The sequence below is a fragment of the Herpailurus yagouaroundi genome, unplaced genomic scaffold (assembly GCF_014898765.1).
Source record: "Herpailurus yagouaroundi ecotype Mexico unplaced genomic scaffold, PumYag 77, whole genome shotgun sequence".
In the NCBI taxonomy this organism is placed as follows: Eukaryota; Metazoa; Chordata; class Mammalia; order Carnivora; family Felidae; genus Herpailurus; species Herpailurus yagouaroundi.
In genome coordinates, this window is record NW_024412388.1 from 5,797,307 (window position 1) to 5,823,489 (window position 26,183).

The 26,183-nt window shown below is 58.0% G+C and overlaps 1 protein-coding gene across 5 annotated transcripts; it reads left to right on the top strand.

Annotated features, from left to right (window-relative positions):
* The first annotated feature begins 73 nt into the window (after nt 1-73).
* SLC45A1 (solute carrier family 45 member 1) lies at nt 74-24,521 on the top strand. Of its 5 annotated transcripts, none has more exons than XM_040460388.1 (9): nt 74-187; nt 4,804-5,224; nt 5,812-5,904; nt 6,362-6,586; nt 9,845-10,584; nt 13,087-13,240; nt 15,325-15,501; nt 16,604-16,809; nt 22,238-24,521. In XM_040460388.1, exons 1-9 carry the CDS (start codon nt 77-79, stop codon nt 22,823-22,825), a joined length of 2,715 nt encoding a protein of 904 aa, XP_040316322.1. In that variant the 5' UTR covers nt 74-76; the 3' UTR covers nt 22,826-24,521. The 5 variants fall into 5 exon arrangements, with proteins under 5 accessions (XP_040316322.1, XP_040316326.1, XP_040316331.1 ...); XM_040460392.1 differs by lacking the exon at nt 22,238-24,521 and adding an exon at nt 19,243-19,669; XM_040460397.1 differs by lacking the exon at nt 22,238-24,521 and adding an exon at nt 16,888-18,597.
* The last annotated feature ends 1,662 nt before the right edge of the window (nt 24,522-26,183 follow it).

The window sequence follows — 26,183 nt, forward strand, 5'->3', positions numbered from 1 at the left end:
AAGGATGCGCTGCGGGTACCGGGGCCGCGGGCGGCGCGGGATGCAGGGTGACGTCACGGCCCCGCCCCGCGGGGTGATGCTGCAGCCGCAGCGGCGGGCCGGGGGCTGCCGGGCGGGGACCCGAGCTGCGCGCGGGCCAGGCGGGAGCCCGGCCTCGGAAGGGGATGCCTCCTGTCTCGAGCCGCAGGTACCCCCATCTCCTCCCGCGCCCCCCCCCCCCTCCCGCACAGCTGCCAGGCTTTGCGCCGGAGCAACGCGGCGTAGGCCACCCCCTCCCCCCCCCCCCGACCCCCGGGTAGTCACAGTGCCACGACTGGGGCTGGAGGTTGGCACGGAGACCTTTGTTCTTCCTTGATGCCTAATTGATTGACCTGTAAAGGGAGCCCCGGCCTCGCCCCCCCGCCCTGGGTGCGGAACCCTGGGCCCAGAGGAGGGCGGCCGCCGGGTGACAGGATTGATTCCACCCTGGCACACACTGGGACCTGCCCCAGGCTTGCGCGGTGCCTATTGGTGCCGGAGGCCTGATCCCGGGTCACCTGGGCAGGTGTCATCAGCTTCCGGTTTGCCTCCCGCCTGAGGCTGAACCCTCCTGCTGGCAGGGGGTTGTGGTAGGACCTCTGTCAGCATCCCAGGATTGAGTTTATGATGAGTTTACGGCCCAGGGTTTCTGCTTTCTTGCCACGGTTGAAGCAGGAGGCTTACAGTGATTCAGTTCATTCCAACCTCATCAATAAACTTCTCGGGTTATTTCTGGGGTTACCACAATGTTTATGTTTTTCAGCCTTTATAGGGAAGGAGAATCAGGTGCTAACGAAACCCAAGTTCGGTGTGCACCTGACCAGGGGTTTCTGGATCAGGTGGTTGTCAGGGAAGGACCGAATTCCAGAGAGCAAAAGTGAGGAATGGCCGCAATTCAGTAACCAGCTCGTGAAATACACCCCCTCGGTCCCCGCAGCCCTTTGCTGGCCTGGGGATGGTTCCTTCAAGTATTAACTTTGAGCACCGGCGGAAGGGAGAGCGGGGAAGGGATGTGGCCCCGTGTGACCCCAGGCGGGAAACCTGTGTCATATAAAGAAGAGGAGAAAGAAATGAGGAAATCATTTGGCTCATAGTAGGGTAACTTTCAGCATTCAAATGGCATGGGCATTGTTTATGTTTATGAATCATTTGCCACTTAATCTTCCCATTCCACAGTTTGAGGGATTCATTACTTGAAACATCCTTTGTATTCTAGAAGCACAGTGGGCCCAGCATATAACTTTTGTGGGTCCAGGGAGATGATATAGATATAGATATAGACAGAGATACAGATAGAGATATAGACATAGACATACAGATATAAGTATAGACATATCGATTTTTTTTGGACTGAATGCTCATATAATGTGATCAACATGGCAAGATTGGAAATATTGGTATTCATGTATCAGAATTCTATTTCATTATTTTAAATTTCACTTTCATTTCTCATAACATTCAAAAATTAATTTCAAACATTCTTCTTAGAATGAACTTTCGTGGACAGCATTTAGTAAATGTATTTTTGAAAAGAAAATAGTAACGTTGGCCCCAAAATTTGAAAATCAGGGAAGACTTCTTCAAGTCCAGGTTTCATTTCTGGTTTAGATGCCGGGGGGTGGGCGGTAAGGCAGGGGTGTTAGGGTCTCCCTTTCACTAGGACAGGCTGCAGGCTGTGTTTTAAAGCTGGGGGTGGCGGGCAGGTGATGGTGAAGTGGTCACATCACAGGTAGAGACATGGGTTATCCACAGAGTTCATTCTAAGGAAGGTTGAACAGTCTCCGCTTTTCAAAAATATGCTTCTACTATATGCGGTTTGATTCTGAAATTCTTCCAGGGTGGCCCATGGTTCTTCATTCCAAAATGAAAGGCAAGGTTTCTAATGCCCGTGCACTTAAGTTCACTCTATGGGGGTAACATGCTTATAGGAAAGAGCGATGGCGGAGAGGCAGAGAGGGAGTTAGTCACTGCCGTGGATGTGGGGCTATGACCGGGCGGGTGGGGTCAGGTCAAGCTCCCCACACACTTGTGCCAAAGGTCTTCCTTCTGACTTTCAAGGAGATGGTCTGATTAAGTGGTGTTCCAATGGGCTCTTGGTTTCTGTGGTTTTAACGAGAGAGTGACGCTCCGGAGAATGCTAACCGCCACCTGGGTTTTTAAAGGCAAGACTGGCCAAAGGACAGATTTTTCTGGAATATTTACTATGTCCAAGGGCCTGAGCTAGAATAGGAAGAGCACAATCAAGAAGTTTGGCTTTAAAAACAAAAAAAGCTTGACTTAATTGTCACAAGTGGATCGTGTTTTTAATGAAGTACTACCTGCCTACACATAGTTCTTAGGTATATCTGCTTTTGTTTTGGACATAGTGTGGGATTTTTCTGAGGACATAAGATAAGCCACAGAGGCAAGAGTAGACTGGGTCTCTGGGTATATCTGTCCCCGTCATCCCGGTGTGAAATGCATCTCTTAGCAGGGCCACAAGGCCCCGCATCGTCAGCTGATCCCTTCCCAGTGGCCTCATCTCCCACCATGCTGACACGGTGCCCAACTGTTGCACACACTTCTCCTTTACACAGGTGGTTCCCACTGCTTAGAACCCCTTCCCTCCACTTCCCACCCAACTCAGGGGCAGGAACTTTGTCTTTCTTTTGTCTCTCTGATCTCAGTGTCTTGGTACTTAGTACCCAGCCAAATGGGAAGATGGGTAGGTTGGTGAATGAATGGATGGGTAGAAGGGTGAATGAGTAGATGAGTGGGGGATGGGTAGGGATGGATAGATGAATGCATGGATGGATGCTTGGACGGATGGATGGATCAGAGTGGATGTCTGGAAGGGTGGATGCATGCATGCATGCATGTTGGAAAGGTGGGTGCATGGATTAGAAGATCATGGGGTGGATGTGTGGTGTGCATGTGGATGGTTGGGTGGAAAAGTAGGTGGGTGGATGGGTTGGTGGGTTAACACGGTGCTCTGGATCCTGCCAGGGTGTCTCTAAAGAAAATCACTTCCGCTGTTCGTGTCTTCTGAACAGAAGGGAGATAATCCCTGAGCAGGTGGGGTAGGGGGTGGAGTCTAGGATACAAATCTGGAGTGATGAGGCATTTTGAAGAGCTTCATAAGGAAGTTATGGATTAGTGACGGTGTGATGGAAGGCGGTGAGTTAACATCAGAAATAAGGGCCTCATTTTTAAAGCTTAAGAGTAATTTTGAAAGGGGTGCCTGGGTGACTCAGTCAAGTGTCCGACTCTTGATTTTGGCTCAGGTCATGATCTCATTGTTGGTGAGATCGAATCCCGTGTCAGGCTCTGTGATGACAGCCCAGAGTCTGTTTTGGATCCTCTGTCCCTCTCTCTGTGCCCCTCCCTTGCTCATTCTCTCTCTCTCTCTCTCTCTCTCTCTCTCTCTGTCTCTCAAATGAATAAAAACATTTTTTAAAAAGTAATTTTGAAAAAAAAAAGCTTATAATATTTATCTTGGTAAATAACAAGTGTCCTTGGCAGGAAGTTGGTCAATGTTGGGGGGTGTTGTCTTGAGTTTGGGACCTGCTTCTCAGGAAGGACTTCAAAGGAAATGTAGGCAGTTGCTTTTCTGCGAGGCAGATGGGGTGAGCTGTCCCAGAGGCCAGGCGTAATCCTAGAAGGTGCCCCTCTTGTGTTTTTATCTGCCTCTTTCCCTCCGACCTTGGTAGCCTTCCTCTCCCTAGGCTTAGTAAAATCGACGTTGGCCAAAATGCACAGGTCAACATACTGGAATCCATTCTTTCAAGGACAATCTAGATTAATCCCAAAGCAGTGAAGGGCAGTTGCATGACCAGGAGCAGGTGTCCGCGTGGCAGATTGCTACTGACCCCGGGGAGCGGGAAGAAGGCTGCGACCTTGCTAACTTCCTACCTGGGGCTTGGGCGTTGTGAAGATTGCTCCAAAAAGTGATTTGAGGATGGGTGGGGGCGGCGGGGGGTGGGGATCCATTTCTCACCCCCCCGCTTTTTTTTTTTTCCCACACTTTTTTTTTTTTTTTTTTTTTTTTGTAAATGGTATTCCTCTTCAGGGCGTTTGGTTTATTTCTTTAAAGAGAGCATTTTCAAACACGCTAAAAGTCTCCATTCTCCTGACTTGACTACAAATTCACTCACCCATTGGTGCTGTAAGGAAAGGCCTTGAATTAAATTCATGCATCTGCTTTTAGGCAAGGGCCCCAGCCTCCTGGGAAGAGTAGACGTAAGCGTTAGGCAAGGTGACCGCTGCGACTTTCCATCGCACGAAGGAAGGACTGTCCCCTGACCGTGCACTCAGGGTGTGTGTCGGTGGGTCCTGCCCCAAGCCTGTCCCTGCCGCGGGGCTCCCCTGGGACCTGCAGGGAAAGGCAAAAATAGTTCCCAGAATGGGCTGCAGGTCCTAAAATAGCCTGGCTGCTTCCACTCCTCCTTGTGGAGCCAAGGGGGCGGGGTCGGTCCCCTTGAACTTCAGCGCAGGGACCTGAGGGCTGGGGTCCTCCCTCTGGGCAGGGGGACAGCGTCAGCTTTGGTCTCCTGAGCAGGAGCTGCACTGAGTCAAAACTGAGGCCCGGTGACATCACCCACAAGCAGTAGGCTCTACTTTGGGGGGCACAGCATTTGACTCTAAGGGTTCTGCACCGTGAACTCATCCGTTCTCAAATGAGAAGGACGAGCAGGTGCCAGCTTGGGGGGGGGGGGCGGTGGTGGGAGGGATCCACCTGGAAAAATCAACTCTCGTGGTGGAGGCCCTGGTGAGTCACCGTCGCCCCCAAACGGGCTTTCCCCACAGGCACTCGCACCGGCCCCCCCTACGATGATCCCCCCGGCGAGCGGCACCCCTCCGGGAGAGGCTCTGCTCCCCACTTTGGCTCCTCAGGACTTCTGGAGGTCTCAGATCTCCGGCTACACGGGGTCCGTGACCCGGCACATCAGCCACCGAGCCAACAACTTCAAACGACACCCCAAGAGGAGGAAGTACATTCGTCCCTCCCCGCCCCCGCCCCCCAACACCCCATGTCCCATCGAGCTGGTGGACTTTGGGGACCTGCACCCTCAGAGGTCCTTCCGGGAGCTGCTTTTCAATGGCTGTATTCTCTTCGGCATCGAGTTCAGCTATGCCATGGAAACAGCGTATGTGACCCCCGTGCTCCTACAGATGGGCTTGCCCGACCAGCTCTACAGTCTGGTGTGGTTCATCAGCCCCATCCTCGGTGAGCCCCAGCTCAGCCCCGATGGCGGATGGCCTCCGGAAACCTCTGGAAGCTTCCGGAAGGCCGAGTCGAAGCAGCTAGAGGGGCCCCAGGGGCCAAGGGAGGAACGAGAGTTAAGTTCCACTCGTTAGTTTGGGTCTGTGGGAAAACACAGGTATGGTCGTCGTCACACCCCATATTTTAAGGGACTCTGTCGAAACCAGACTACAGAACAGGAATTTCGCAGACCCCGAGGATTCCCACCATCTTACACGGAGCTGTCATTGGAGGATCCAAGCGATAAAGCTTCCTGTGGTTTGGGGCTGGGGGGTCCTGGAATTTCTTGGATTCCCAAGGAAGGTCATGGCTGCTTAGGGCCTTAGGGGGGGCCTGACTAGAAAATGTAGGAGGGGAAGCTGAGCTTTCCCAAGACTCTGTCTTTTGTTTTCCGAGCTTAGGGCTGTGTACTCTGAGTTTTACTGTCTGTTCTTTTGCTGCCCCGGGACGCAGGGGTGCAGGTGTTTGAGGGATGTGATGAGTCTCCCTCACTGTCCAGCCCAGGGTGCCGTGGGGACCCCCGCAATGACCACTGGCCTGCTCTGTTTCAGGATTCCTACTGCAGCCACTGTTGGGTGCTTGGAGTGACCGATGTACCTCAAGGTTTGGAAGGAGACGCCCTTTCATTCTTGTCCTGGCTATAGGTCTGTCGTTTTGGAATTGAAATAAAGTGGAAAAAAAAAAAAAAAGAAAGAAAGAAAAAGGAAAGGAAAAGGAAAAAGGCCCCAACTGCTTCCTCTTAGCAAAACCTAGACCATTGGTGACCGAAGCAGGGATGTACAGATCATTTCTCGGGTGTGGGGGCAGGGCGCACCCCTAGCCTGGCCCGAGGTCACTGTGAGAATACATCACTTTGATTTTTTAAGAGTGAGTTAACGTGTATGTCGTTCCTGCTCTGCTTGACAAAATAAAAAACCCCGACCCAAGCCGAAAAAAAAAGTATATATATATATATGTATATGGTGAGTCTGCGGGTGACTTTTCCGACGGGCTCTGCTTGAAGTTGGATTACAGAGGAATTCTCCGGGGCCCTAAAGATGCTCGACTCGAGCCCCGGGCTGCTCCGCGTTTCCTCCGGTCACGTCGGTTCTCTGTCCGCAGGGGCGCTGCTGGGCCTCTCGCTCCTGCTCAACGGCAGGGACCTGGGCGCGGCGCTGGCCGACTCGGCTGACAACCACAAGTGGGGCCTCCTGCTCACGGTGTGCGGGGTCGTGCTGGTGGACTTCAGTGCGGACTCGGCAGACAACCCCAGCCACGCCTACATGATGGACGTGTGCGGCCCCGCCGACCAGGACCGGGGCCTCAACATCCACGCCCTCCTGGCGGGTAGGTGTCCACAGCGCGGGGGCACGGGGGGCTGAACTCGCACATACAGATGACCACTGAGGTGACTATGTCTCAGAGGCGCCGGGGGGCCCAGTGGGTTACGAGGCCGACTCTTGGTTTCGGCTCCGGTCACGATCTCACGGTTCGTGGGTTCGAATCCGCATCGGGTTCTAAGCTGACAGCACGGAGCCCGCTTGGGATTCCCTCCCTCCTTCTCTCTCTGGCCCTCCCCCACTCCTTCTTTCTCTCTCTCAAAAATAAAATATACTTAAAAAGAAGAAAATATATATCGTAGATGATATATTTTAGTAATAATATATAATGCTGATACATGCGTATATGTGTATGAACTATAGATGTAGCTATAAATGTGTGTGCGTAACTGTGTATATAGCCTCATGTATAGTTTATTCTCATCGTTCGAGTAGTTACGTTCTACAGAGTCGCCAGGAAGCCTGAATTAGCCAATACCGAGTCACTGCCCCAAGGAAAAGTACAGAGTTAGCTCCCTGTGAACCTCTGGTCACATTTTCATCGACCAATCAATACCTAAACTTGTTTTATGTGTTTCTATTTAAATACACCCTTGGAATGTATATTACAGATTCAGTGCCATTGAGCGCATGGCCGACAGCCCTGTAACACGTCCCTGAACAAAGCTCATCTCACATCTTCATAAGATACATCACAGCTTTCTCGAACTTACCAACAAGAGACAGCAGTACATCAACGCTACACGTGGGGGCCATTTTAAATGGTGACGTCTCTCTCTCTCTCTCACACACACACACACACACAACAGAGCAAAAAACCCTGCAAAATCATGGCACCATCTAGACTACAAAAAGGTCGGTTGTTCACACCTGAGGGTTGAAATAAGAAGGCAGAGTTTCGCCTTGTTCAGCCTCAGCTGGGACCTTGGTGGGTCCAGCCACTCAAAGTTGTTGCTTTGAGGGTTATCACCAATGGGCTCAGCGACGGGGAGGGTAAAAACTTCCAGAGAATTCACCGCAGAGCAGTAAGAGAATTCAGGGTGCTCTTTGGTTATCAAACTATCCCATACCAATCAGTACTCCCAGCTTTCTTAGTATAAAACCTGTATCCTGTTACAACATAAAACGGACTAAGACAATCCCACTTAAAATAGAGGTGGAAGGTGTTTGTCAACGTCAAGGGAAAGACGTGACAAGAAGGGGTCGTGCGGGACCCGGACGGAGGGGCGGGAGGCCTGAATCGGTGTCCTCCTGTTTGTTGTGCGACACGGGGGCAGACGGCTCAGGCTGTCCGGGCCTCTGTCGCTTCTTCTAGAAAATGCCACTGCCGGACTCTATTCATACACCCGTGTGGCTGTGGGTCCAGGGAACTTCTGGAGGGGTCTCGGCAGGACCAGTGCGGGGTTTGGGCTTATCTCACTTCCGGTAATGTCCATCCATGTCGTAGCGGGTGTCAGAATTTCCTTCCCGTTTCAGGCTGAATAACATCCCGTTGTGCGTACAGGTCGTATCTCGCTTATCCGCTCACCCGTTGATGGACACAGGGGTAGCTTCCACGTTTCGGCTGCTGTGAATTTTGCTGCCACGAACACGGGTGTGCAGATAACTCTCCAAGACCCTGCTTTCGATTCTTTGGGGGTATGAACCCGGAAGTAGAATTACTGGATCTTACGGTATTTCTCTTTTAAATTTCTTGAGGAACCTCCACACTGTGCCCCGTGGCAGCTGTATCATTTTGCCTCCTACCAGCAAAGCACAAAGGCTCCGATGTCACCACATCTCCCGGCCAGCCCTTGTCATGTTCTGTGTTTTTTCTTTTCTTTTTTTTTTCTGATACGACCCATCCTGATGGGTGCAAAGTGGAATCTTGCTGTGTTTTGATCTGCATTCCCCTAAACGCTCGTGAAGTTGAGCGTCCTTCCATGTGCTTATTGGCCATTTGTATGTCTTCTTTGGAGAAACAGACATTAAATAGACATGCGAGTCCTTTGTCCAGTTTTTTAATAGTTCCTTCTCTGTGTTTCTTTTTTTTTTAATTTCTTTTTAATGTTTATTTATTTTTGAGAGAGACAGAACGTGACTGGGGGAGGCAGAATCAGAAGCAGGCTCCAGGCTCTGAGCTGTCAGTGCATAGCCCGCTTCGGATCCTCTGTCCCTGTCTCTGTCTGCCCCTCCCCTGCTCTCTCTGAAAAATTAATAATTTTTTTTATTTAAAAAAAAATTTTTTTTAACGTTTATTTATGTTTGAGACAGAGACAGAGCATGAACGGGGGAGGGTCAGAGAGAGAGGGAGACACAGAATCGGAAGCAGGCTCCAGGCTCCGCAATAATTTTTTTTTTAAAAAAAGAGTTACTGGGGCGCCTGGGTGGCGCAGTCGGTTAAGCGTCCGACTTCAGCCAGGTCACGATCTCGCGGTCCGTGAGTTCGAGCCCCGCGTCAGGCTCTGGGCTGACGGCTCGGAGCCTGGAGCCTGCTTCCGATTCTGTGTCTCCCTCTCTCTCTGACCCTCCCCCGTTCATGCTCTGTCTCTCTCTGTCCCAAAAATAAATAAACGTTGAAAAAAAAAAAAAAGTTACTATTTAACAGTGGCTGCTTGCCCCCAGAGCGGAGGGCAGCCAGAGAGCCCACACGCTGCGGGGAAGCAGGTTCCTCTTCAGCAGCAGAAGTAAACAGACTCGCCTCCCAACCAGTAGACGGGCTCCAGATAACACACGAGACCCACAGTGTAGCGGCGAAGGGGCCTGGGGTGGGGGGGCGCTGGGACGTGGGGGGAGCTGGGGGGTAGGGGGAGCAGCACTTTTTGGAGGTGAGTATATGTCGTGCCGGGGGCCGGCTGCAACGCGGCATTGCCTGCATTTTAACGTTGTGCTGCACAAATCAGTTTGCCCTTTACCTGTTCCCGGAGGCCTTGGGATACAGCAAGCAGGAGCAGAGGAAAGGACCGGATTCCCGCAGCCCTGTTGTGTCCCGGTGGCCCGCTGACCCGGAGAGCTAGTCACCAGGGTGGCCGTCCTCGGTCACCATTAGGGGTGACTCAATGGTGGCCGTGTATGAGGATGCTGGCATCGGGCGAGCAAGACACAGGGTGGCCACCTGGTCCCCCCTCCCCCGCCACACACACACACACACACACACACACACACACACTTGAGTAAGCAACCTGAGTAAGAACCACGGTCCTTACTCTTCCAGAATGATGGTCTGGAACCGTGACCGTTGAGGGCCTTCCCGGCCCCCGGGACCTAACCCCGCTTCTCTCCGCAGGCCTCGGAGGAGGATTCGGGTACGTGGTCGGGGGCATCCACTGGGACAAAACCAGCTTCGGGAGAGCCCTGGGCGGGCAGCTGAGGGTCATTTACATCTTCACCGCGGTCACCCTGAGCATCACCACCGTCCTCACACTGGTCAGCATCCCCGAGAGACCCCTGCGGCCCCCCGGCGAGAAGAAGGCCACCATGAAGAGCCCCAGCCTCCCCCTACCGCCCTCCCCTCCCATGCTGTGCGAGGAGGGGGCCGGCGAGCCCCTCCCCTGCCACCCGGCCACCAGCCTGTACGCCAGCTTCTCCAGCCCCATCTCCCCGCTCAGCCCCCTGACGCCCAAGTACGGCAGCTTCACCAGCAGGGACGGCTCCCTGACCGGCATCAACGAGTTCGCCTCGTCCTTCGCCACCTCCAACATCGACAGCGTGCTCATCGACTGCTTCACGGGCGGCCACGACAACTACCTGGCCATCCCCAGCAGCGCCCCGCCACAGGCCATTAGCCTCAGCTTCCCCCGGGCCCCCGACGGCTTCTACCGCCGGGACTGCGGCCTCGGGGACAGGCGGGAGGTGGCGCTGGCCGCCGGCCCCGACGGGGACGTGCTGAGGGTGGGCTCCCTGGACGCCCCCAAACCGCGATCGGCCGGGATCCTGAAGAGACCCCAGACCCTGGCCATCCCGGATGCGGCCGGAGGAGGGGGCCCCGAAACCAGCCGGAGGAGGAACGTGACCTTCAGTCAGCAGGTAAAAGTCAGGGTGAGGGGGACCACGGGTCAGCGTGTGTTGTCACTGTGTGTTGTCCACCGCCCCCCAGCCCCCAGTTAGATGGAGAGGGGTTGTCGCTCTGAAAAGACATCCAGAGCCCTTCCTGCTGGGGGGGATCAGAAGGTCTGTGGATCTAAATAGACAAGCCCCACACGTCGGTGAAGAGACCGCCTCCCCCCCCCCCCCCCACGAGGGAGTTCAGGGTGTCTGTCACGGGCCCATCGATGGCTTAATACATGGGCCACCATTAAAGGGACACTCCTTTGAGATGCGGCCACGTTTGCCCGAAGGCCACCCAGGCCAGGACGAGGCTGCAGCGAGCCTGTTGCAAGCATCTGCATTTGCAGCCCCTCCTGCTCCCCGCCCCACACCCACCCCCCACCTTGGCAGCGCAAACCTGCTGCCCGCCAGTCTCCCGCAAAGGTGGACACCGAACGGAAAACCTGGCAGGCGTTTCCGGGCCCTCCCCGCGTCCCTCTCCCGGCGTCCGGCCTCCGCCGGCCGCCCCAGAAGCTCTCAGGACTCTGCATTCTAAAAGGCAGTGCACGGCAGGGTCTGTGCAGGCCGAGAACCTTCCGGAAGGCTGTTTGCGTTGTACTCAGTACACGTCGGATCGGCTGCAGGGCCACCGGCTGATAAGGCGGGATTTTAACCGCCGTCGGACTCCGTTGTCTTGAGGAGGCTGCTTGAAATATCAGGAAGGTATTTCGTCAGTTGCAGGACCCATAATAGTTCCGCGGCCCGCCTGTGCCAAGGGTGAGCGAGAATGTCAGTAAGAACTCGGAGTTTCCCGGGCAGGAGCCCCGTACAACCGTGTTCAGCCCGCACAGGCGCGCGGAGGCGGGCCGTCCTCAAGGCCGGGTGGCTCGGAAGCGTGGCCTGCTGACGTGTCTGCCTGACGGCAGGGCTGCATGTCCCCGTGAAGTGCACCCACACGGGGCTGTCCCCCGGCCAGGCGGCCCCTCTGTGCGCCCGGGAGGACCGACGGACTCCCTGACTCGGGGGCAGGTGGACTGGAGACATGTGTCGAGGCGGCTGTTCCTTTTCTCTTCGTTGTTCTGTCCTCGAGTGCGCCTGTGGGTCTGGTCTGCTTTTCTCCGGGCCGCTGGGGCTTAGTCAGTCTCCGTGGGTCTCCATCGTCTCGTAAGGGCTACCGTCCTCTCGCCCCGAGGCAGGGTGCTGGGCAGGTGCGTGGCCTCCTTGAGGGGAGGTCTCGAGGCTCCCCCGTGGGCAGCACGGAGCACATCTCCAGGGTCCAGATCTGGGAAAGGTTTGAAGAACCCGAAGTCAGGACATCCCCTTATTGTCAGAAGAGAGAGATTTCTCTAATCGCTCAGGTCAAGGGCGTTCTCTTCGTTCAATGATGACATCGGAGCAATCGGTCAGACCTTTCGTCGATCCCGACCAGCCTATGCTGTTCCAAAACAAAAAAATTCAAACCGCCTTCTAGATACAGCTCTTTAGTTATGGTTGAAAATCTCACTTGAGTCCCTTCTATTTCCGTGCTCGGTGTAGTACAATTTGTGAGTCAGCTCTTCGAGGAGAGGAAGAATCCTGAGCTAAATATAAACATGCTCAGCCTCAAGCGGGCACGAGTGTGATGTGAGTGGTCTTCCTCCGGCAGAAACGGGTGACAAGCTCGGTGGGCATGGCTGCCCGGGGGGCCGGTGCCATGGGCTGTTGGCCTCCTCGGCGTCCCCACTTGGAATGTCCGGGAGCTGACCGCAGCACGAGGTCCCGCCCGGAGCCGGGGCGGGGGGGGGGGGGGGGGGGCGTCTCTTCCCGCCCCTCGCTGCTCGCACAACTGTTAGGTCACCCGGCTGGTGTCTACACCAGCGGCCCAGGCAGGGCGACCGTGGCGTTGACACCTTCTCGTCCCAGGAGGACTTCGCAAACCGGATCAGCGAGCGCGTTTGCCGTTTGCCGGGGGGAGCGGTGCTCCCGGGCCCCAGAGAGAAATCTAGACCACCCCCCACCCCGCCCCCCCCCGAGGGCCGAGGTAAGCGTGTCCGCTCCCTGCACCTGCTCACTTGGCCTCCGTGTGGATAGAGAGTTTTAAACAGATTCCCGGTCACGGGGCACGAAGTCTTCTACCCCCCGCTGTTGCGGAAGAGAAGGGACTTCTGTACCATCTGGATTTGAACTGACCCATATTTCTTGTATTTCAAGTGTGTTTCACGTCCCACGAGGTGTTCCCTCGCGCTCCGTGGCACGGATCTCCCGCCCTGGGGCCTAGGCGGGGGCACGCCCGACACGGGGCTCTGTTCCCAGCTGCGCCACGTCCCAGAAGAGATGACCTGACGTGGGCCCTGTCGTTCAGGGCGGCGCTCGGCGCTCGGCTGGCCCCGCCCGGGAAGGCGGACCTTCGTGGCCCCCGCGCGCGTCTCTCGTTCACTTTCTCGTCGCGGCGACATCCGCGCCTCGGCGTGGCAGCCGCGACTTGCTGCTCTGTTGAGGAGGTTTGTGTGGCTTCCTCCACAGGTGGCAAATATTTTACTGAACGGCGTCAAGTACGAGAGCGAGCTGGCGGGCTCCAGCGAGCCGTCGGGGCAGCCTCTGTCCATGAGGCACCTGTGTGTCACCATCTGCAACATGCCCAAGGCGCTTCGCAATCTCTGCGTCAACCACTTCCTGGGTGAGCTCTTGGCAAACCTCCCAGTGCCTCCGTGTCCCCGCCTCGCTCTGCGGCGGGGATGCGGCCCTCTGACCCGGGCCGCTCCCTCCCCCGCCGGCCTCCCAGAGAGCCACGTCCCGGGCTGGGGGGTCATCTCCCATGAGTTCAGGACTCCTGAGACCCCACCAAGGGCAGGACGTGGCGTGGGGCTGCCCGAGAGGGCTTTTCTCCAGGAAGGGCCAGGTAGCCCCGAATCGAGGCGCACCCCTTCCCCCGAGCGGGACGCGGGGTCTCCACGGAGCCCGGATTCTCGTTACCAAAAGCTCCTGGGACAATTCACAGTGAAGTGGAGCCATTGGAGGGACTTGTGTCTTATGCCCGTTTGAGCCTCACTGCTGTCCTGCTCTTAGAGCCGGGATGGACATGTGCACCGACACTCACACGTGCCCGCCTGTGCCCGGCACCGGCCTTGAACCCACCGGCCTTGGCATTCCGATCGCCACGGAAAAAGCCCTGGCTCTCACCTCATTCCATGTGGTACCTCCTTGCTGTAGGGCCGTTGAACCTCTGAGGCTGATTAAGCATTTGAGATGCTCTAGGCTCTCAAACATCGTGGGCCATAAATCAGGATGACTTTCTAGGTGGCAATTTGGCATCAGGCAAGAATCTTTTTTTTTAATGTTTGTTTATTTTTGAGAGAGAGAGACAGAGACAGAACCCAAGTGGGGGAGGGGCAGAGAGAGAGGGAGACACAGAATCCGAAGCAGGCTCCAGGCTCCGAGCTGTCAGCACAGAGCCCGACGCGGGGCTCGAACCTGCAAACCGTGAGATCATGACCTAAGCCGAAGTCGGACGCTTCACCGACTGAGCCACCCAGGCGCCCCGGCAACAGCCAAGAATGTTGAGAATGCCCATAACCTTTATCCCAGTGGCCCTGCTTGGTATCCTTTGCAAGAACATCATCAGAAATTTTATCAAGAATGTATGTTCCAGGGGCACCTGGGTGACGCGGTTGGTTAAGCGTCTGACTCTTGATCTCAGCCCAGGTCTTGATCTCAGGGTTGTGGGTTGGAGCCCTGCGTTGGGCTCCGTGCTGGGCGTGAAGTCTCCTTGAGAAAAAAATAATCTATGTTCCAGGTATTAATTACAGCATGATTTATAATGGTCAGAAGCTGGGAAGAAGGGGCAGGGAGTGCAGGATGTATAAACGAACAACAGGAGAGGAGAGGGGTTAAATGTATTAATGGCGTGTCCGCCTTGTGCAATATTTTGCTGCCATTAATATGGGGCTATTGAAGAATTTTAATAGCATAGGAAGTTGTGCATGATAATTATTGGGGTTCAAGAGGTCCAATAAATGCCACCCCCCCTTGTGCTACTGAAGGTGAAACTGAAGGAGCCCTCAGTCTCCTCGGCGATAGTGGGCCCGTATCGACATTTGCGCTTCCTGACGCGTTTCTCTCAGTGAAATGCCCCCCCTCGCATGCCTGTGGCTGCGGTTCCACAGGCATTTTCTTGTCTCCCTTGCAGAGAGGCGAGTGGGGAACAGGATGAGGCATTTAGAGGGAGTGGGGGACTCACTTTCCTTGTGGCAATAATGTTTAGAGAAAGAACAGACTAGCATCTTTCAAGCAACAGAGCTGTGTTTCTTTTAATAATTAAATTTTTTTTTAATGTTTATTTTTGAGAGAGAGACAGAGAGACAGAGTGTGAGCAGGGGAGGGGCAGAGAGAGGGAGACACAGAATCCTGAGCAGGTTCTAGGCTCCGAGCTGTCAGCACAGAGCCCGACGCGGGGTTCGATCCCATGAACCGCAAGATCATGACCTGAGCCGAAGCCAGACGCTCAACCGACTGAGCCACCCGGGCTCCCCAGAGCTTGTGTTTTTATAAGGATGCGTATTTGCTTTCAAAAAGGCTAGAAGGGAACTTATAAAATCTTAACAGAGGTCAAGTGACCTCTGGGTGGCAAGGCTATAGGTAATTTCTTCTTTAAGTTTCCAAGCGACGAAGGCACTGTGTTCCTTTGACGATCAGTAAAACCCCGTTGGGGAAAGATGGGGCCAGCGTCCGGGCCGGTGGTCACGAGCCCCTCCCTCCTCCCAGGGTGGCTGTCGTTCGAGGGAATGCTGCTGTTCTACACGGACTTCATGGGTGAGGTGGTGTTTCAGGGAGACCCCAAAGCCCCGCACACGTCGGAACAATATCAGAAATACAACAGCGGCGTCACCATGGGCTGCTGGGGGATGTGCATTTACGCCTTCAGCGCCGCCTTCTACTCAGGTACCTGCCGCCCGGTGTGGGGGGGGGAGAAGCGGGGTGGGGGCCCCCCCCCATGGGAGTTCTGGCTTTAGCGGGGTCGTACGCTGAGTGGAGGGAGGGTGGTGCCTTTGCAACGGCAGGCGTGGCTTCCGGGTGTGGGGGACACAGTCGTGGAACAGCTGTCGGGGTTGGCCGGGCGGTGGGGCAGGGCCCGGGTGTCCACCGAGACCCGAGGAAGCCAGCGGGCGGACAGGCCAGGCCCGCAAGCGAGGACAGAGTGGGGGCCAGGCCCCAACATTGACGTCGCCCCCAGACGGGCGTGCTGTCTGCCGCCCCCACCCATCCCACGTGGAGTCTCGGGGCGACTGGTCCAGAGGGAGGGGAGAGGCAGGAGAGAACGGAGGACAGGTGGGGAGAGCCGAGGCCAGAGGCCGAGATGACCCCGAGGCTCGCGTTGGTGGACACAGGGGACGTAGGAAGCCAGGTTGGGTCCCTGCAGGGTGCCGGGTACCATCCCAGCGGGGGGCCTGGGCAAATTCCATCTCAACGTCGGCCCACGTGGGCCCACGTGTTCCGTCAAGGCCCAGATGGTGGGCAAGGTCAGCCTTGTGGGCCACGTGGCCCCTGGGGAGCCCCTGGGCTCCGCCCCTGTGGCTCGGAGCCGCCTCAGACGAGATGTTTCTGTCTCACCAGTGTTCACGGCCGAGATCCGGTAAAACTTCCTTTGCGCTCACGGGAATTGGAATTTCATATGATTTTTACGTGTCACAAAATATCTGTCTCCTTTCGATTGTTTTTAAAACCATTTGCAAATACAAAAACCATTCTTAGCTACAGGCGGTGCCAGGCGGGCCGCCGGCCGGGCTCGTCCCCAGAATGGTTTTACTTCCCCGTCCCGCACCCCGGGCCCCCGTGGGGCTTCGGCCCAAGACCCCTGCCCCTGCAGCAGCGCTGGGGGTCTCGAGACCACCCTGTTGATACCCTGGGCCCCCCACGGGGGCTTTCTGGCCTGGGGCAAGCTGCCTGCCAGCCGGAGGGCCAGCCGGGGGCAGGTGGCCCAGGGAAGCGGAGTCCCTGGGACCACCGGCCGGTGCCCCTGCTCACCCTCCTTTCTGGCCCGCAGCTATTCTCGAGAAGCTAGAAGAATACCTCAGCATCCGCACACTGTACTTCATTGCCTACCTGGCCTTTGGCCTGGGGACCGGGCTCGCCACCCTGTCCAGGAACCTGTACGTGGTCCTGTCGCTCTGCATAACCTACGGGATTTTATTTTCCACCCTGTGCACCCTGCCCTACTCGCTTCTGTGCGATTACTACCAGAACAAAAAGGTAAGTGCTTCCATTTTTCTGCTTCGGGTCCTGAAAGGCCGGCCTGGGCCTGGCCTCCACACCCTCCCCACCCCCCAGCTTCTTGGAGAAACCCCCTGAACACCCCGAGAAATGAGCCTGAGAGCAGCTACACCATGAAAGCGAGGGGCCTGTTCACACGTTGAGAATGTCAAGTGGCCGGCAGCAGAGGGCACAGACCTGAGCGCGTAGCCGCCCCGTTCGTGGCGGTACTTGGGCGGTGTGGAGGGAGGAAGGGGAGGCCCGCCCCTTTGTGTCCTCCAGTGTCAGGCTTCGGGGTCACCCGTTTGCCCGGGGCCTCAGGTGAGGCAAGCAGGGGCTCGCCTTGGACACACAAAACTCAGGGATCAAGGTCAATGAGAGGAGAATGCAGTATTTCAAAAGACGGGAATTGGTGCCAAAACCCTGCACTGAACGCGGTAGCAGGACTTTAAGCAGAGACTGGGTAAGTCGCGGCACCGTGCCGAGCCACGGTGGAGTCTGAGGCAGAAGGATAAAGAAGGAAGCTGAGCCGTGCCTTTGTATAAAATGTTGACGTTGTGTTCAGCGTGGATTTTCCTTTAACAGCCTTACTGAGCTAGAACCCACCACACAATACAGTCCGCCCCTTTCAGGCATACCATGTACCCACGGAGCTGTGCGACTGTCACCACAATCGATTCAGAACATTTTCGTCGCCCCCGAGAGAAACCCCACACCCATTAGCCATCCCCGTTCCTTCCACGGCAACCCCCCCTGCGCCGCCCACAAGTCGACTTTGTGCCCCCTGTGCACTCGCCTGTCCGGGATGTTTCATGTAAACGAAATCGCGCACACGGGGCCTCTGTGTCTGGCTTCTGTCACTCAGCATCAGGTTCTCAAGGTGCGTGGCCTGTCAGTGTGTCCGTCACTCCTTCTTAGGGCCGACAATGCTCCCATCCAAGATTTTTTTGCGGTAACTTCGAGATTTTTAAAATGCTGCATTAAAAGATCACCTTGATACCTGGGTTTCTTCGCACCCCCTTTTCATTCAGGGCCTCTGCCGCCTCCCCCAGGCCCGGCCCAGGAGGCATCCTGAGTTGTTGTAAAGAGTTTGAAGTCTCTGATGAACTCAGTGGGGGCCGGCTCTGAGCACAGTATTTTTTGTGAGAAGTCCAATCGGCCCAGAGACCCAGGCACTACAAGGGGCCAGACCCAGGGCCTCTGGGTGGTAGCCGTGGTGGCCCCTCCCAGCCCCTTCTCCGCCAGCAGCTGGACTCCCAGCTACGCGGACAGGCAGTGGCCCGTCTGCACTCTCCCCCAGGGCAGGGCTGAGGCTGTGACCGCTGGAGAGTGAGCCCCGTGCACGACCCGAACATCCAGCCGGCACCTGCAGAGCCGCCACAGCCGGCGCCAATGGCACCCAAGGGACCAAGAGGGGAGGGAGACCCCCTGACTGGGAAGGCAGATGGGCCGGCGCCAGGCTGCCCCACCCGGCGGCAAGGGATGCCCAGAGCCTCGGGCCACCCTTGCGCTGCTCAAAGCCTTGGGACTCTGGCTCTAGGGTCTCCTAGATGCTCACAGTCCTGTCAGTCTCTGCTCCGTTGCAGGTTCGGGGCTAACCCGTGACCTCCCCACCACGGTGGCCTTGCCAACCGTGTGGAGCCACGGGGAGCCACAGTTTCCCCAGGACACACGAGGGGCCCCTCCACAGCCCCTCGAGGACACAGCCTTGCCCGGGGAGGGGGCTTGGCAATATCCCAGAGGCAACCACGGCCGCATCTGGAGGCGGGCCCGGCATGCTGGCCCCGCCCCCTCCCCCCCCACCGGCGGTGCACACACGGCCGGTCTGTGGGGGGGGGGGGCGTCATCTGCCCTCAGTGGGTGAGGGTGGCCTGTGCTGGGGGAGCAGCGGGGGGACCCACCCTGTCCCCTCCCAGCGTCACCCTTGCAGACCCGCTCAAGGAGCGCGTTTTCCCCGCACCGGGGCAGGGGAGGGGGGGCACGGGTGGGAGGCAGGGAGACGTGCCCACCGTGGAGGCCACGGGGCCTCTAAGTGCCGGGCCAAAGGACCAGGCACGGCGACCGTGAGAGGGTGTTCCCGAGCGTGGCGTAGGCATCGTGGCGGCCAGAGGTTGGGGAGGGGGCCGGGCAAGGACGTGGAGTGCCCGTCTCTCCAGGGAGAGGCCGGGGAAGGCCAGATCCCCAAGCCAGAGGGAGCCTCTGTGCCGCCTGGGCCTGTGGGAACACGGCCCTTCCACTCCTGTTAGTCACGGATTCTTTTCGTTGCCGTCATCTCTCTGAACACAAATATTATTAAACTCTTGGCTGAACTCCCTGCGCACGTCGGCGCTGGAAAATGTGAGCCCGCTGGGTCCCCTGTCCTGCAGGAAACGTGGGGCTGAGGTCCCCTTGCTGTCCAGGTGGCCCGCTGACGTGTTTCTCCTTCTGGATCAGTTTGCAGGGTCCGGTGCGGACGGCACCAGGCGGGGCATGGGCGTGGACATCTCCCTGCTGAGCTGCCAGTACTTCCTGGCCCAGATCCTGGTGTCCCTGGTGCTGGGGCCGCTGACCTCGGCCGTGGGCAGCACCAACGGGGTCATGTATTTCTCTAGCCTGGTGTCCTTCCTGGGCTGCTTGTACTCCTCCCTGTTTGTCATTTACGAAATCCCTCCCAGCGACGCCACCGAGGAGGAGCACCGGCCCCTCCTGCTGAACGTCTGACACCCCCGAGCCCCCGGCTTTGGCCTCAAGCCTGCGCCCGGGGGTCTGGAGCAGTCCGGCCAGTGAGGAACCAAAAGGCCTTGGTGGACGGACGCGGGACAGGTTTCCTGCGGAATGTAAATATGTGACAAAACAATAAATGGCAGCAGGAACGCCTACAGTTTCTAGTTGTGGCTCTCCCAGGGGTGGAGAGGTCGCCCGGGGCGGGGCGGGGCAGGGCGGGGCGGGGGGGGGGGGGGGACGGGCTACTCTCCATGGGGACTCTGGGGGAGGGAGCTGTGAGAGTCGCTCACGGACAGTAAAGGCGTAACTGATTCTCAGCTGGCAGCGGTTTGGCAGGCCCCCCGCCCCCCGAAAACATTGCCTCGAGGTCTTTTTGTTGTCACCGCCCAGGTGGGTGCCACTGTCCAGGGATGCCCCAAACACCCTACGGGGCACAGGACAGCCCCCACAACGAAGACTTTTCCAGCCCCCCCGTGCCAGTAGTGCTGAGGTGCAAAGAGCCTGATCTAACTACGTTGCGTCCCAGAGTGGAGTCGGAGTGGACAGATGCTTTCGGGTCAGAAGGCCTCATGTTCATTCATTCGTTCATTCATTCTCCCACCCACCCGCCCATCCGTCCATCCGTCCACCCTACAGATGCCCATCGAGTGCCCTGGGTGTTCAGGCAGTGGTAGGTGCTGGGGGCCAGCTGTGAGCGAGTCTCCGCCCTCACGGAGCTGATGTGGGAAGAGAAGCAGACCGTACACTGAGGTCTGTGCCCCAGGATCGCGGTGAGTGCTGTGGAGAAGGCAAGCAGGGTAGGAGGGTGGGGCGACGGGGTCGGGGAGCGGGCCGAGCTAGGGAGAGGGGGCCGTTCTCTCTGGCGATGCCGCGGGAGCAGCGCCCCGGAGAAGAGGGGAAGGTATCCGACATCCGAGGTGGGAGCTTGCTTGATGCGTTCGAGGGACCGTAGGCTCCAAAGCGCTCGGGCCGTAAAATGCCGGGTGAGGCGGGAGGCCCGGGAAGGTGCAGTGGCAGACGCCCCTGACTCGACGCATTCACCTGCACCCACCGTCTTCCAGCCGATGGACCTGGACGCATCTGTCTTCTTGTGAGTGTCGAGGTCCTTCGCCACGTGGCTTCCGTCACTCCACCACGCGACGCCCCCAGCTGCGGCCGGGGCCCCTTCCCTTCGCAGCCGGGTGGGCTCTTCTCCCCAGGCCGTGAGCGCTAGCCGCGTGCGCCGGGACGGGGGCGGGGGTCGTGGCCAGTCCCTGTTGTACCGGCCCGCTGCCCCAGAACTGGGCCTGGCCCTCCCCCCGCACCCTCACTGCACGCTCCCTGTGTTTGGGGGACACAGGAGACACGGACCACAAGTCCCCCCCAAAGCAACGGGGTCCTGGGGCCGTCGCCGGCAGCCAAGGAGGGTCTGGGGTTTACTGGCAGCTAACGTGTCCCGTCATCTTTCCGACGAGGCAGGGACAGTAGGCGTGAAACCCCCAGCCTTCTGCGGGCCACCTTCCCCACCTCCCCATGAGGGCCATGGGCTCCCCCAGGCCTCCCTCAGTGCCCTGCCTGCTGCCCCCTGGAGTTGAGGAGGCTCCTCTGGGTCCCAGAAGTCCAGGCCCTTCCTCTCCGTGGCCCCAGTTCTGGCCCAGGATCTCTGCCCGCTTCCTTGTCTCCAGTCTACCCTCCCCGCCCAACCTCCACCCTGTAGCCGGGGGGGCCATAAACACGCCCGAGTGTATCCCTTGCCTCTCTCTGGCTTCCCAGAGCCTCAGCAACCAGCTCTAAACTCCTCATGCCCCACCTGGGCCCTGACCGTCTTCCCAAGCGCATCGCCTCTGTCCGGCTCCAGCCTCCCGTGCTGCGGCCCCAGAACCTCTCCACCACAGGGGTCCTCTGTGCCTGTGCCCACGCTCTCCCCGCAGGTGAAGTCTTTCTACCTCTTTGCTGCCAATCAATTTCTGAGTCGACTTAGCTCCGTCTAAAACGCCACCTCCTCTGTGCAGCCCACCCTGGTTGGAATCAGTGAGTCCTCTCTCTGTGCCTTCATGACATGCCATTTTAGCCTTGGTAGTTACAAGCTAAGTGAGGTAGGTCTCATCCTCCCTGTTCAGTGTGTCGGTGAAGCAGACAGAATTTGGGTAACTTTTCTTTTCTTCTTCTTCTTCGCATTTATTTTTTGAGAGACAGAGCACAAACAGGGGAGGGGCAGAGAGAGAGGGAGAGAGAATCCGAAGCAGGCTCCAGGCTGAGCCGTCAGCACAGAGCCCGACGCAGGGCTCGAACTCACAAACCGTGAGATCGTGACCTGAGCCGAAGCTGGACGCTCAACCGACTGAGCCCCGCTGGCGTCCCTGGGTGACTTTTCTAAGTCACACAATTCCTTTGGGCCTCCTGTTAGTCCCATGCTTTTCCTGAGACTCCAGACTCCTCCTCCCCCACGTTTATATTGCTTACCAGACCTTTAGATTTTTTAAAATAGGTGGTTTCGGTTGGCTGTCCTGTGGTCTGGGCTGGTTTTGTCCCGAATGGTCACATCTGTGAGTGAGAAGCAGAGAGGCTCCCCTCCCACTCCTGGCTGGCCAGGCCTCGGGCCTTCTTCCTAGAACTTTCGAAGTAAACAGAGGTTTGCTCTTACACGTGGGAATCTGCCCCCAGTCCGTGGGCGGCACAGAGCACAGGCCGCCCTGAGGCCAGCACCCGAATCGCTGCCCTTGACCTTGGGGTCTGTTCCCAGCAGATGGCAGTGGGAGCGGCCACAGGATCCAAACCTCGAGGAGGCCCCGGACCCGCTGAGAGCCACGCCCGCTGGGTTTCCACATCTCAGAGAATCGCTCTCTTCGCTTCGAAAAGGAGCCGTGAGGACGGCGAGGACAGTGGCCACTGCTCACGAGTCCCGGAGTCCTGCCCAGGCCGCGTGGCGAGCTCGGCGGCTTCTTCAGTCTTCTGGCTTCATCGCCCCCCCCCCCACCCCCGCTCCCCCAGTCAGGGGCAGGGGCTAGTTCCGCTCCGTCTCGCAGACCGACCTGGACCCCGACACAAGCACACTAACTCCCTGGTCCAGGTCACACAGGGTCCCACCCTGGTACCAGGGGCCTCGGACTCTGGCCTCACGCCGCTTGATGTTTCTGGAGTGAGTGTTGGGCCGCCGCGGTCCCTGCCCCCAGCCTGTCTCGGCCTGGCTGTAAGAGGAAAGGGCGAGGAAGCCTTGGCTCTGTGGGCCGGCGATGAGACGGACCCTGTCCGAGCCGCTGAGGCCCAGGCACTCCTGACTTCGCCGGCAAACCTGAGCCGTCGACTCTCGTCGCTTGCTGCTGCCTGGGAATGAACACACCGCCTCTGCCTGCGGGGCCAGGGGCCAGTCACGAAACCACAGCCTCCCCGTCTGGTGTCTGCCTTCCCAGGCTGCTAGACCCTGGTCTGGGATACGGGGACTGGGTGAGGCAGCAGCCCCGCCACCCATCACACCGGGCCACAAGTCTCGAGGGAACGGAGGTGGCTTCCCTGGAATGTGCCAGAACTGACAAGTGCCAGGCCCCGCGGTGCGGTGAGGCGCTCCACTCCTTCCTGCCCCCTGGTCGTGTTTACGGGGTCTGCAGGTGCGTGCCGTGCCCCCGTCCTGGCTGTGAGGGCGGAGGGCAGCGGAGGACCCTCTTCCTGGAGGACTCGGGAGGAGAGGAGACATCCAGAGATGGGGCACATTTGGGGCACGGGACCCTCGGGGGCAGCGGCAGCTCAGGGGGACTCTTCAGGGGGCTACTGAGGCCACCGTGCCAGAAATCGTCACTGCTGGGGACGTCCCACGGGGTGATCGCCACTCAGCGAGGGTTTACTGAACACCCAGCGTGGGGACTGTGGCTGAGAACAAGAGAAGCGGCCCCTGTCCTCCCATCGTAACATACCATGCTGGCCCTTGGCCCCCAGATCTCGCCCCTGCTCCTGGGACCTCTTCCGGTGACCCTTTGCCCAGAACACCCCGCCCCTTCACCTCTGACCCACCAGCCTGGCTGCCGGACTCCAGGAAACGTCTGTTCTTTTCCAGAATACTCGACGTCATTCCTACACACCTCTCCCCATCATCGCAGGGCCGGGGACCTCGACAGGTCCCTGCAGCCAGAGCGGCAGATGAGCGGCGTCAGGGCTTTACAGACGGCGCCACCTGGCGGTCAGGACCGGGAGTGGTAGCGAGGACCGAGTTTCCAATCTATTCTGTGGCCCTGCCGTGTAGCTGAGCCCGTGCAAAAGAAGGGGAGCAGAGGGGACCTGGGAGTGACATGTGGTGGCCAGGCACGTAGAAGACATCAGCCCTTAAACAGCTTGTCCTCATGAGGTTGAAAGCGTCTTCTAAGACGTGCCTTAAAGTCCCATCTTTAATTAAGTCACTACATTGAGTGTCCACACCCTAGGGGTTCCCCAGAGGCCACCAGCGGATGCCCCCTCCCCAACTGAATCCCAGGGCCGGAGCCGGAGGGGCTGTGATGTCCCAGAGCAGGCACAGCTGGTCAGGGGGAGGCGGGGTTGAGAGCGGCTTGAGGGAGAAAGGGGGCCACTTCAGGTGCCACAGTAGCGACCAGCTCCTCGGAGGGGGCCCAAGGGCAACCTCACCTCCACCAACCGCTCCACAGCGCATCTGGACAGTGTGCACCACGGAGTCTCCCTCTGCAAGGGGGCCCTGGTGATTCAGTCAGCAAAGGTTTGCAAAGCAAGTGCCTTCCACCCACTGGGACCCGGTCCGGTAACGAGGTGCCCAAGGTAAGGGGGAGCCGGGTTGGGGTGGGGGGACACAAGCACAGCTTCCGCAGCCTGGGTCCCCGATGTGCCAAAAGGAAACCGTTATGACTTGGAAGCTGTTCCCGGCAAACGCAGCTACCGGAGCAGCTGCCTTGGGTCAGAGCACCGGGGCCCAGGACTCAAGCTGCCCAGAGCACCCCAGGGCAGCTGGGAACCCAGTGAGAACCCAGGGAAAGGACACCTCGGATACGGAGACCTCCAAGGACCAAAAATGCAGGACAAAGAAGCCAGCGAGGGTTCACGCGCCCCACGGTAAAGCACGCGCTCCTGAGCCACGGGCTTCGGCCACGATTGCACCTGCAGCTCCGACGGCCCAACTCCTGCCGGGCCCTGCCTTCCACAGGAGCCCCAGGACTCCAGAGGCTCGCTTTTTCCTGCAGCCTGAGGAATCCAACTGCACGGCCAACGCTGTGGCCCGCCTCCCCCAAGCAAGCTCGTCTGTCTGATTTTCCCTGGGAGGGGGCAGGGAGGCCAGCGTCCCCCTTGGTGTCTCCACAGGCCAGCGGGAAGGATCTGCTCAGGGGTCGAGGGCCGGACAGACACCTCCACTGGCCCCGGGGCCTGTCAGCTTGACCCCGCGTGCCGGGTGTAACCGGTCCTGCTCGGATTCCACAGGTCTTGAGTTCGGAGCCGACCGGGTTGGCCAGGAGAGGCCAAGGGTGATAGCTGGTCTGTGTCGGTGCCAGATCACACTCAGGTGCTCAGGGTCTCACCGCGTGGTCTCCGGAGACTGGCGAGGGGCGTCCCCAAACGTCTCTTGAGCTTCCACGCAGCGCTCCAGCCCTGACCCTCACCCATCGGCTGTCTGCATTCACAACCATTCAGCTCCGTGTTCCTGGTATTTGAGCGTCACCTCCGTGTGTATGTGGGAGGTCACTGCTCATCTCTCTGTTGTGCATCCTCACCCTACAGACAAGCAACTTCCATTTTACATAGGTGGTGCCCACGCGGGGCACCCCGTTCACCTGTGCTCACCAGAGACATTTATCCATACAGCGACCATGCGCCCAGCCCTACAAAGTATCACTTCCTTAGTTTGCAGCAGGTTGGGAGCAGGATGGGAGGGGCTGCTGAGCCACCACGGCCAAGCTGAAGATCCACTCACAGGGACCCACGGGCAGGGAGAGGGGCGCCCCAGCGCCAGCTCATCTGAGGAGCCTAGCTAGTGACGAGGGCATGGCCAGGGGCACAGTGGCCGGACGGCAGACCCTTTCTCCTTCACGTGAATCCATTGACGCAGGCCCCCTGCCTCGGAAAGGGTGCGTGGCAGGGTGGGGACAGTGGCCACAGTTGTCCACACCGGAGAAACTACTACAACCTGTGCAGCTCTGATGAGGGTCCTTTCTGCAGCATAAATCCACACGTCCGTTCACAGACACGCAAGTCTGATCATTTAAGCTACTTGAAATTGGTATTCATAAATTCAGGTCTACGAAACACTGTATTTTCATAAAATACAGTGGATAAAAGACCAGCAAAGAAGGCACCTGGGTTCCAGCTGCTTCCCCCTTCCCTCTACGCCCCTGGCCGCTCCCATCCTGCCTGTTCGTCCCTGACCCGGAACGACAGTCACCTGTGCCCCCTCTGCGGGCCCCGCAACTCTGTCCCCCCTGACTACCCAAGCTGCTGAGCGGGACTCCTGCTGTTGGGAGGACACAGAAGTGTCTCTAGGGCCACCGATGTGCAGGCCACCCGGGACCCTCTGGTTGGCAAAGTTTTCTCGTCCAAGGTCAGTAGTTCTGACACGTGCCGTTCCCCAGGCCTTCCCCACCACGGGAGTCTGTCTGCCTGGTTGGAGGGCAGTTTATCAACAGTAAGTGCTCTGGGTTGCTCTCACTCCATCTCCCAGGACATCTAGAAACCCATATTCCAGATGGAGAGGTGAGCGTATAAAT

What these genes read in the sequence shown, in the direction of transcription:
- SLC45A1 (XM_040460388.1), top strand. Translation starts at nt 77, where the DNA reads ATGCTGCAGCCGCAGCGGCGGGCCGGGGGCTGCCGGGCGGGGACCCGA. An exon ending in CCTCCTGTCTCGAGCCGCAG is followed by an intron (nt 188 to 4,803) that starts GTACCCCCATCT and finishes CTTTCCCCACAG; the next exon opens with GCACTCGCACCGGCCCCCCC. An exon ending in GTTCATCAGCCCCATCCTCG is followed by an intron (nt 5,225 to 5,811) that starts GTGAGCCCCAGC and finishes GCTCTGTTTCAG; the next exon opens with GATTCCTACTGCAGCCACTG.